Raw genomic sequence first — 12,102 nt, 5'->3', positions numbered from 1 at the left:
CACTGAGGCTGGAAAAGACCACTGAGATAATCCTGGAATCGTAGAACTGAGCTGCAAGGTGTCCCACCCCATTCTCTGGTTTGTTTTGCCCAGTGGGAGGACAGTGACTACAGTGCACTTCACTGACTCAGATGCACCAAAACAAAATGCATTATCATCTATATTAATTGCTCATATCATCTATTATCACGTATGTTGGAAGGCAAATTAGGGTACGTCTCATCTACATGTCTGTCGCAGGATGGGGTCTGAGGGATGAGGGGCTTGCAAGTTGCGGTGTCTCCGGCCAGCTGAGCTCCAAAAGCTGCCCACCAGCATCCTGACTTTATACTCCTTCTACATGCAGTTTCCCATGATAGGCAAGGGCGGCTGAACTACTACAAGGTATGCAGACTAAGATATAAACATAAAGGGGTATGAAAGACTCATGACTCTGCAGAAAAGCAGAGGAACTTCCAGTGGATCCCTAAGATCTCATATTCAGTTCTGAAAAACATGGGGGATTGTTCATATGGCGCACAGCTCTACGGTCTCCATGTTTTTGCCACAGACGGCACATTTTCTTTTCTCCAGTCCTAGCACATGTCCTTTTCTCCAGGACAACTTCCAGTCCTAGTTCAGGCCTTGACACGAGTACTAGCCACATACTGCTAGGCATAGACAAGGTGAGGGGAGAGAGAAAGCCACAGCTACGGCCTCATTCTGCACAGCTTGGGGCAGTTCTCTTTACCAGAAGGTGGCAAATGCATCTACGTCCTGTCCCATTCTCCAGTCATGCATGACTTCTCCCCTTTTTTATGAGGTTATCCTTGGGCCAGACTCTGCAGAAGGGACTCTTAAAGGCCATCAGTCCCTTCTGCAATGAACAGGGACACCCACAGCTCCATCAGGTGCTCAGAGTCCCCCAGCTTGACCTTGAGTGTCTCCAGGGACAGGGCACCCAACGCCTCTCTTGGCAACCTGTGCCAGTGCCTCACTGCCCTTCAGGTACAAAACTTCTTCCTTATATCCAATCTAAATCTCCCCTCTAATCTAGTCCAACAGTCAATCTGCACACTTAAAAAATATGAAGCCTAAGTCGTACCAGGGGAGAAGGCCAGGCATTGTAGCCCTCTGGTATCTCCAGGAAAAAAGTACAGTGTATTATGGGGCTCTGGGAAGCCAAAACAGTCCTACAGATACAAAGATCAGTCCATAGAGAGCTGTCAGCCAAATCCTGCATCTTGCAGTCATGCCTCCTCTTGGCTATGACTCCTCTCAGAGAGTATCACAGAAATAGTGTGGGCTCAGCAATCACTTCAGCATCGATGAGGAAACTCTGCTCACTGTGCCAATTTAAGGATGTCACCATTCTATCAGAGTCCCCGAGGATGTGAAATTCCACTCAGGCTAACTTAAGGCAAAATGACAGGGAAGTGGGACTAAATGTCCTGAAAGGTCCCTTCCAACTCAAACAGTTCTTTGATTCTATGAATCCGTGACACCAAAAAATTGGTTGAGTGTTTACTTGTATCCTGCCACAATACACCACACAAGATGTGCAGTATCTATCCATCTATCCATTTAGCTATCCATTCAACCATCCACCTATCCATCTACCTATCTACCTATCCATCTACAAATACATCCATCTATCTATCCATCTATTTATCCATTTATCCAACTATCTATCCATCCATCTACCCATCTATCTATCTATCTATCTATCTATCTATCTGTCAATCTATCTATCTATCTATCTATCTATCCATCTGAATCACGAGAACAGCTTTTCTGTACTGTGAGAGCAGCCTTTTGCATAACTTGAGCAGATGAAATCTGAAGGACAGAGACTTGCATAAATATAAACTTAAGAACAGAGTTTGGAGGAGGCCACAAAGCGTGTTGTCAAGTAGAAAGAAAGTAGAATAGATGTCCTGTTGTTGAAGATGGCGAAACAGATGCTTCAACTCAATGTAACATCAGTGGGAACCAGTTTGAGCTACCCTCCTTAAAAGGCTGGAAATTTACAATTTGAATGCAACCCACGGCCACCAGAGATGTTAGTTATTTCTTGGAATTTCTTCCCATGCCCTTGCAACGTAATGAATATATATATGCTATCCTTTCAGTATGTAGTCGCTGCTTCTCTCAGTGTGCATGTTGGTGCAGCGATCCCCCATGCACACAGTACTGCAAGGAAGGGAATACCTTCCTGACATAACTCTTATTGTGTCAAGTTACCTGTAGGTTTTCTCAGCTTCGCGTCTATCCATCCATCCCTCTCTCTGTCCATCTATCTCTGTGTTACTAGTGATAAAGGAATAGGACTTTTCATCTTCCAATGTAAACCATCCCTCTTCCACAATCACTTTTGGTTTCTGATTCCAGCCGCAAACTGCACATGTGATTTCCTGCAATAGTTCACAGGTAAGAAGTGTCTCAGTGTAAGCAGTGTAAGTGTCTCAGGGTAACAGGGACCCCACGACTGTCCCCAGACAGGAGGTGCCTCGGCAGTACCATCACTGAGCAGAGTGTCTCGTACCAGGCTGGGGACACGGAGAGTGCAGTCCTCTCCTCGAGCCTGCTGGTTTTTGGTTCTCAGCACCAAAAGGTTGGTGATCAGAGGGTGGCACAAGGTCTGGCTGGAAGCACACAGCAGTGGGATCCAATGGGTCAGTATCTGCTGCAGTCCCATTTGACAGAGATCCACAGAATATCCTGAATTGGAAGGGATCCTCAGGCATCATCAAATCCAACACTTAGCTCCACTCAGGAACACACGAAATCAAACCTTACAGGTGAGAGCACTGTTCAAACACTTCTTGAACTCCAGTCTTGTTGATGTGCCCACTGCAGCATGTTCCACGGCACCACATTCCAGTGCAGAACACTTCCCTAACCTCCACCTGACCCGCCCATAACAGAGTTAGTTCATCCGTGACCTTCCTGTTTGCACTGCTTTTAGTCTGATTAGTTGTTTGAAATCAGTGCCCACCCAAAAAACCCACAAGATTCCGTTATCTGCAAAAGATGATAATATCCTGAGTTATCTGCAGAAAAAAAGCTGCTTGTTAGCATTAATACTAATCAGAGAAAATTAATACTAACACTCTGAGAAGTAGAAAAAAGAAAGCCTTTGAGGATTTTCCTGCCTCCTTTTGCTTTTGGTTTCACTTGACGAAGCAGCGTCCCGCTCACCACTCGTGTCTGCACGGAGCAGAGCACTGCGTGTGCCGTCCCCAGGACCACGCTGCCTGCCCAGACCTCTGCCCACCAGCACCAGCACTGTAAGGACGCTGCCAGCCCCACACGGGGATGGACCATCATTAGGAGAGGAGGGGGGACGAGGAGACTTAAAGTGAGGTAAAGATGGCTGTGTTTGTGCTGACATTTCCTTTCTCTCCTTGCAGATGTCAAGCATAAGCAGCAGTAGTTCGGTGAGTAGAAGGGCTTTGAATCACCTTTCTCCCCAGCTCTCCGTGTGCTGCCCCAGAGTTCTGGGGTGATGTGGCTTCTTCTGTGTTGAAGCTGCTTCTCACCCTTCTCTCCCAAGGAGAAAGCAATTGAGACGAGAGATTTTGTCCTACGTGACTTCCTTCCTAATTATAAGGATGTCTTTATGGAAATATCAGAGAGCAGCATTGAGGCTGGGGACATAGTGCTTTTCAACATGCAGTCCAGCAGCAATGCTATACCCATCTTCAAACACGCAGTTGTCTATTGTGGGGACGGGGAGGTCATCCACTTCCAGAGTAAGTGCATGTGCCCTGCCTTCATGTCATGGCAGCCCACAGAGCGACATGGTGATGGCCAACTCTTCACTTTTCAGATATCGGAAATCCAAGTACAGGGCGAATAAGCAAAGAAGGATTCCTGATTATGAGACAGCAGAGGGGGAAAGGCAAGGTTCTCCGGAAAAAAGAGAGGGTCAACCTCGAGACCTTCATGAGAAAGGTCAGGAAGATGATGAACAGCACAGCCAAGTACAACATCATGGAAAACAACTGCATCAACTTTGCTCTCTATCTGCTGGAATTGGGGAATTTCACCTTTCAGCCCGTGAGTATGGAGCCAGGATGGGGCATTTGCAATGGGGTCAGACAAGTCCCAGGACAAAAGATATTCTTTTCCTGCAGCCGAAGAGCCATGAAGAGGCATGTGCAAGTTTGACTGTGAGTATATTTGGTGTCACTGCACCCCTTGTGCTTGAGTCCTCAAGAAGGGTTATGTCCCCAAAAGATCTGGGGACAGAAGAGGGTTGGGTCACTAGGGGATTTGGATGCCCAAGGAGGGTTGAGATCTCCAGTGAGGGTTCAGTCCCCAAGAGGTCTGGGTTCCATAAGGCAAGCGGGATCCTTGGAAGAGTTGGGTTCCCAAAAGAGGGCTGTTTTCCCCACTGATGGTTCAGTCCCCAAGAATGGTTGGGTTCCCCGGTGAGGGTTCCGTTCCCACTAGGTTTGGGTTTCCAAGGAGGGCTGCATCCTCAGGAGTTGTTCAGGTCCCCCAGAAGGATTGTGTTCACCAAGAAGGTTTGGAGGCTTTGGGTGCTATCTCCCAACTTTCCCTGGCACAGCACAACGAGATCGTCTGAGATGTTTCCAGAGTCTCATTCCCCAGCACACACCCCCAGAGGAGCTTTGTCCCCACCATTCGTCTTTCCACATGTCTGCTTCCTTCAAAAGATGACTGTTCTGTAGGCGTTCCTTTCCATCTTTTTGTGCTGGATCATTTCACAGTGGAGCTCAGCACCCCCTGCACACGGGTAGAAATACTCATCAGCTGCTTTCTTGATTATTTCCACCTGAAGACTGCCTGTTTTCACTGCCTTACTGTGTTTGCCTTCTTCAAATAATCATAACATTCAGAATAATTTGCAAATAGAATTAATAATAATGCTTATCTGTGTATAACAGTTCTTATCAGCAACTTCTTGTAATACTAATATCTATAGCCAAATAATAGTATCCAAGGTAATGGTATCTTAAGTAATTATAATAAAAAATTTAATCCTTCTTATACTATTAAATCTATGTCCAAATAATAGTATCCCATGTAATAGTATATCACATAATTACAATAAAAAATAATATCCCAAATAATACCTAGAGATTCCCTTGTCTTTATGGGCGCCTGCAACCTTCCAGACGTTAGCTGGGACCATCACACGGGAGTTCAGAAAATTCCTGATGCCACCTGAAGATAATGTTTTGGTACAGGACTCAACTCTGGTTATTCTGTATAGAACCAGGAGCTGATCCCAGAGGGCCCCTTCCAACCTGCAGCATCTTACAGATCTGTGTCAGATGGGACCAGAGCTGGGATAGACCCCTGGGAGTGACCGCGTCCAGCCACAACTTGTGCCACCACCCCTCCCAGCCAGAATTCCACCACACATAAATGTGTTTTGGTGCTGAGAACCAAGCACCAGCAGGCTCCAGGAGGGGACAGCACACACTGCGTTCCCGGCCTGGTATGGGATGACCTGCTTGGTCATGGTCTCACCCAGGCACCTGTCTCTGGGTGTCTCTCTCTCTGTCTCTGCCTGCTTACATGTGGGAACGTAAGAAAAAACTGTTCAGGGCAGCAGCTGTGGAGCAGGAGGAGCTGCTTGGAGCAGCAGCTGTGGAGCAAGATAAGCAGTATCCGAGGACACCTTTAGAAGAAGGAAGAATATCTCACAGCTCTGACTGGCTAAGCGCCTGTGTGAACGATTGAAGAGTGTTTTGCAGAATGCTCTGTTAATACGTATAAATAGAGTAGTGCTTAACAATAAAGCAGACTAATAGCTTTTAACCACATTGGTGTGCTGTTATGTCTCTAGCGTGTCCTGAGAGGAGAGTCCAGAGACTTCCCCACACTTACAGTCCCCGCTGTCACCACAGTAGGCACATTGCTGTGCTCTTCTCATGCTCCAGCAGGGAGAGGTGCGGGCCCAGACTTCTTTCAGCTGCAGGTGACAGTGCTGGAGGGGACAGGGGAAGTAATGGTGGCCTGTGAGTATCCCTGCTGTCACTTCTCCCCACTGAGTAGAGTCTCCATGGAGCGCTGGGTCCCCAAGAAGGGCTGGGTCCCCAAGAAGGGTCGGGTCCCCAAGAAGGGTCGGGTCCCCAAGAAGGGTGCTCCAGAGTAGCCACCTCCCTTCATCCTCATGCTCCACAGTTTCAAAGACACATTTCCTGTACAAAATAAAGATTTTTATTGTGTTTTTTTTTTCTACTTTCTTGGGCTGCAGCATTTCACAAGAGGTTAGTCTGGGGAAGATGGCAGCGCCAAGAGGGAGAGGGCAGAAATGAGCTGAGAGACATGAAGTCAGCTGCAGAAATAGGATGCTCAGCCACACCACTAGCAGCCGAGTCCAAAGGAGGATGGTGGCCAAGCCACTCTCAATGATATTTGAGTAGTTGTGGCAGTCAGGTGAAGTCATAGAATCATAGAATCAATCGCTCAGGTTGGAAAAGACCTTAAAGATCATCAAGTCCAACCACAACCTAACCATACACCTTAACTGTAACAGCCCTCTGCTAAATCGTGTCCCTGAGCACCACATCCAAACGGTTTTTAAACACACCCAGTGTTGGTGACTCAACCACCTCCCCAAGGAGCCTATTTCAGTACCCCAGTACCCTTTCTGTAAAGAAGTGTTTCCTGATACCCAACCTAATCTTACCCTGGTACAACTCGAGGCCATTTCCCCTCATCCTGTCACCTGTCACCAGTGAGAAGAGACCAACCCCGCTCTGCTGCAATCACCTTTCAGCTATTGGAAGAGAGCCATAAGGTCTCTCCTCAGCCTCCTCTTCCCCAGACTAAACAGCCCCAGTTCCTTCAGTCTCTCCTCATAGGCCATATTCTCCAAGCCCTTCCCCAGCCTTGTTGCCCTTCTTTGGACCTGCTGCAGCACCTCCATGTCCTTTCTGTACTGAGGTGCCCAAAACTGAACACAGAACTCGAGATGAGGCCTCACCAGTGCTGAGTGCAGGGCAGGATGACTTCCCTGGTCCTGCTCACCACACCATTCCTGATCCATGCCAGGATGCCATTGGCCTTCTTGGCCACCTGGGCACACACCTGCCTCATATTCAGCCGACTGTCCATCAGTACACCAAAGTCCTTTTCCATCAGACATCTTTCCAGCCACTCCTCCCCAAGCCTGTAGGGTTGCCTGGGCTTGTTGTGACCAAAATGTAGGACCCGACACTTGGCCCTATTGAAACTCATACAGTTGGCCCATTGTTTATACACTCCCTTTAAGTACTGGAAGGCCACAATGAGGTGCCCCGGAGACTTCTCTTCTCCAAGCTAAACAAGCCCTCTGATCATCTTTTTGGCCCTCCTCTGGACCCATTCAAAGAGCTGTGCATCTTTCTTGTGCTGGGGGCCCCAGGCCTGGATGCAGTGCTGCAGATGGGGCCTCACAAGAGCCGAGTAGAGGGGGACAATCACTTCCCTGTCCCTGCTGGCCACCCCTTTTTTAATGCAGCCCAGAACACAGTTGGCTTTCTGGGCTGCAAGTGCACACTGCTGGCTCATGTCCAGCTTCTCGTCCACCAGGACCCCCAAGTCCTTCTCCACAAGGCTGCTCTCAAGGAGATCTTCCCCCAGTCTGTCAATACCTGGGATTGCCCCAATCCAAATGCAGCACCCTGCACTTGGCCATGTTGAACCTCATTAGGTTCACATGGGCCACTTCTCCAGCCTGTCCCTCTGGATGGCTTCCCTTCCTTCCAGTGTATCGGCTGCACCGCTCAGCTTGGTGTCATCTGCAAACTTGCTGAGGGTGCACTCGATGCCATCATCTGTCACTGATGAAGATGTTGAAGAGCACCGAGCTCAAGACCGACCCCTGAGGGACTCCGCTTGTGACTGGCCTGCACCCTGACACAGAGCCATTGATCACAGCCCTTTGGCTGCGACCAGCCAACCTATTCCTAATCCACAAAACAGTCCATCCTTCAAATCCACATCTCTCCAAGAGAGAGAAGGATGTGGTGAGGGACCATGTCAAAGGCCTTGCAGAAGTCCAGGTAGATTAAATCCACTGCCCTTTCCCCATTCACTGAAGCCATCTCTCCATCATAGAAGGTCTCCAGATTGGTCAGGCAAGATCTGCCCTTGGTGAAGCCATGCTGTCTGTCTCAGATCACCTCTGTCTTGTATGTGCCTTAACATGGTAACCAGGAGGATCTGCTCCATGATCTTCCCAAGCACAAAAGTGAGGCTTCCCTGTACTTCCCTGGGTCATTCTTTCTCCCTTTTTTAAAATGGGAATAATGTTTTCCTTTTTCCAGTCACCGGGGACTTCATCAGACAGCCACATGATTTTTCAAATATGATGGAGAGCGGCTCGGCAAACACATCAGCCATCACTTTCAGAACCCTAGGATGGATATCATCTGGCCTCACAGACTTATGCACCCTCAGATTCATGAGGAGGACTTGGACTTGTTCCACTGTTACAGTGGGACGGAATCTGCTCCTCTCACCCACACTTAGATGTTCAGGATCCTAGCAGACATGGGGAGGACCCTGACCACCAGTGAAGACTGAGGAAAAGCACTTACAGAGCACCTCAGCTTTTTCTGTGTCTGAGGAAGCCAGCTCTCCATTCTTATTTATCAGAGGGAGAACACTCTGCTTGGTCTGTCTCCTCCTGCCTATGTACTGAAGAACTGTTTTTTGTTATTTTTCACATCCCTTGCCAAGTTCAAATCCATCTGTCCCTTGTCTTGAGAGTGCAGTGGAAGACAGAGTTAAAGCTTTTCTAAAGTTTGGGTACACTTACATTCACAGCTTTTCCCTCACCTATGAGGCAGGTCAACTGTTCACAGAAGGAGATGATGTTGGCCAACCTCCCTGGCTATTCCTGATCCCTTGGTTGCCCTCCAGGTGTGGTCCCACACTCAAGATGATCTGCTGCATGACATTCCCCATACCAAGGTCAGGCTGACAGGCCTGGAGTTTCCCAGATCTTCTTTCCAACCCTTCTTGCAAATGAGTGTCACACTGGCAGTCTCTTGTCTTCTGGGACCTCCCCTATTGACCAAGACTGCTGATAGAGTCATAGAATTGCTCAAATTCAAAAAGACCTTAAAGACCATCAAGTCCAACTGCAACCTAACCATACTACCCTAACTCTAACAACCCAATGCAACCTACACGAAATCATGTCTCTGAGCACCACATCCAGACAGTTTTTAAACACATCCAGGGATGGAGACTCAACCACCTCCCTGGGCACCCTATTCCAGTGCTTAACAACCCTTTCAGTAAAGAAGTTTTACCTGATATCCAACCTAAACTTACCCTGGTGAAAGATGGTGGAAAGCAGCTTGATGAGCACTTCTGACTCATGTTCAACTTGCTGCTGACCAAGACCCCCAAATCTTTTTCAGCAGGGCTGCTCCTCAGCATCTCAACCCCCAGGCTGTATTTATAGCCATGGTTGCCACTGCCCAGGTGCAGAATCTCAGGCTGTTGGTGATTGCCCAGCTCTCTAATTTATCTAGATCTCTCTGAAAGGCCTGTACACCCTCCACAGAGGCAACAGCTCCTCCCAATTCTGTATTGCCAGCAAACTTGATCAAAACACCTTCTAGTCCTAAATTCAAGCCATTGATGAAAACATTAAAAAGAAATGGCCCTAAAATGGGGAACCCTACTTAGTGACTGACTGCCAGTTTACATAACCCCATTTACTACAATTCTTCGGGCCCAACCTATCACTTTCTCACCCATCACATTGTGTTTTTGTCTAGTTGTGCTGGGCATTGTTGGAAATATCCAAATAATTTTCTAGGACAGTATGTCTGATAAAGCAGATTTTATTTGCAATTGCAATGGCAGGCCTCCTGCAAGCAGGAGGGCACCCAGAAAAACAGAGATACATCTTTTATTCCTGTTCCCCAACGCTTATCTCTTTCTCCTCTAGTTCCTCATTGGCTGAGTACTTCAGGTTCACAATCTTCTCGACGCTTCACTAAATATGGAAACACTGGACAAACATAAATTATACGCTGCATAAGTGTAAATCTGTAGTTAATTAATCAACTTATTCCACACCTGATCATTATTTTGCAGAGATCTGCTTGTCCTTCTTCCCACAGAGATGAGCTTGGGAGAAAGACAGGGCAGTGTCTTGGTGCCTGCCTGTCACGTCCCAGCCTTCTCACGGAGTGAGGCAGTCCAGCCTTGAGTAGAGGCTCTGGCTTCTTTGATGTCTGCTAAATCTGTTCTTCTTTTGCTGGGAGTTTCTTATCCTAAAGAACAACTCTACAATATGTTTTCAAATCCCTAACACACTATACTTGCATTGTTTGGAACATTTAACAACTATTACAGTTTTGCAAGAAAGAATTAATCACATAATTCAGTAATAATGTTTCTAAAACATGCCGCTAACATATACAGTATTTTACTTCTTAGATCAACTATTTATAAGGATAAGTTACAGAATACAAATGTATTATGTTCTACTTCTTCAAACCAATTGCTCTTCTTAATATCGAATGCAGAAACAACATTCCATTCCCACAGCATTGTGTCCAGGAGGATACTGTGGGAAGCAGTATTAAAAGTCTCACTGAACCCACACCCCCAAAATAACATCAAATTGTTTCCCTTGGTCAACTGGATGGAAAACCCTGTCATAAAAGGAAATTAAGTTAGTTAAACAGAATCTTCCCCTCGTGAGCCCTTGTTGACTGTGACTGATGACCACACTGTACTTCAGGTTGTTTTTTTTTTTTAAGAACTCCCAGCATAATTTCTCCACAATTTTACCAGGCACTGGACTGAGGCTGACAGGTCTATAATTACCAGGGTCTTCTTTCTCACCCTTCTTAAAAATTGGAACAGCGTTTGCCAGCTTCCAGTCAACTGGGATCTCTCCAAATTTCCAAGACAGTTGAAAAATAATTGAGAGAGGTCTCACAATGACATTGACCTGCTCTCTGGGTAGCCTGGGATGAATTCCACATTCCCTATGGACTTCTATGCTTCCAAGTGGAGCAACAAATCCCAAACAAGTTCAGGGTTGGTTGGGAACTGATTGTTACTGCACTCACTGTCCTTCAACTCCAGGCACCTGAGCCGCCAGAGCCCAGCATCACTGAGGAAGACAGAGGCAAAGAAGGCATTAAATATCTTTGCTTTGTCCACGTCGCTGTTGGTAAGGTGGCCATTCTCATCAAGTAACAAACCGTTCTCTCTGGTTCTCCTTTTGTTGTTAACATATTAAAAAAACGGTTTTATTGTTTCCCACACTATTGGCCGGTTTCAACTCTAACTGAGCTATGACTACATTTCTCCCTGCAGAAGTGAGAAGTAGTCTTCCCGCGTCTCCTAATCTTGCTTCTAGCAGCCATACACATTTTTTTTTTCAGCCAGGCTGGCTTCTGCCCTGCCTGCTTGACTTCTGACATTTTGTAACTGCCTGTTCCTGTGCTCAGAGAGGTTCCTAAAAAGTGACCAGCGCTGAATGACCCCAATGCCTTTAAAAGCAGTTTCCCACGGGACCCCACTAACTAGTTCTCTGAGTAGCCCAGAATCTGCTCTCTCCATCTCCGGGGTAGAGGTGGCAACTTTCCTCCTATCACCAAGGATTTTTAATGTGACTACCTCATGGTGGCTAAAGCCAACATGGCCACCAATCGCCTCTTCACCCGCGTGTCCGTCTGTATTCAAAATAACAGAACCAGGAGGGCTCTTTTCTTCATCACCTTCCTTCAGGTTGTCACAAATGATCTCCACTCTTACACTGGGAGTGATTTTGCTCCCCCAGCCCCTACCTAGAGGTTCAAGGACACAGCAGGTGGTGTGGGAAGCCTGACTGAGGCAAAGAACTCACTGAGTACCTGTCTTAGCTTCAGCAGTGGCAGGTAGATCTGGTCTGGCTACATAAGGGTGAATTATTTCTAGCTAAGTGGGCCCATGACACTCCAGGCCACCAGGGAAGAGATGCAACCTATAGATGTGCTTTGCAATTGAGGGGTGGATGTGATCATGGATGCTATTTCACAGGTTATCCGTGAATATGAAATATGCGTTGTAATTAATCAAAACAAGCAAATAAAATCCCTTTGTATGTAGAACGATGGCTGAAATATAAACATGGGTGGCCTG

The 12,102-nt window shown here is 47.1% G+C and overlaps 1 protein-coding gene across 1 annotated transcript; it reads left to right on the top strand.

The window, feature by feature from the left end:
- The first annotated feature begins 2,970 nt into the window (after positions 1 to 2,970).
- On the top strand, positions 2,971 to 5,083 carry LOC146543522 (uncharacterized). The gene is made up of 6 exons (XM_085234076.1): positions 2,971 to 3,269; positions 3,393 to 3,419; positions 3,536 to 3,734; positions 3,812 to 4,041; positions 4,119 to 4,154; positions 4,556 to 5,083. Exons 2-6 carry the CDS (start codon positions 3,393 to 3,395, stop codon positions 4,571 to 4,573), a joined length of 510 nt encoding a protein of 169 aa, XP_085090202.1. The 5' UTR covers positions 2,971 to 3,269; the 3' UTR covers positions 4,574 to 5,083.
- The last annotated feature ends 7,019 nt before the right edge of the window (positions 5,084 to 12,102 follow it).

The sequence above is a fragment of the Meleagris gallopavo genome, chromosome 12, assembly GCF_905368555.1.
Source record: "Meleagris gallopavo chromosome 12, MGAL_WU_HG_1.1, whole genome shotgun sequence".
Taxonomy (NCBI): domain Eukaryota; kingdom Metazoa; phylum Chordata; class Aves; order Galliformes; family Phasianidae; genus Meleagris; species Meleagris gallopavo.
The sequence above is the reverse complement of the archived record's forward strand: the minus strand, read 5'-3'. Positions and strand labels throughout refer to the sequence as shown.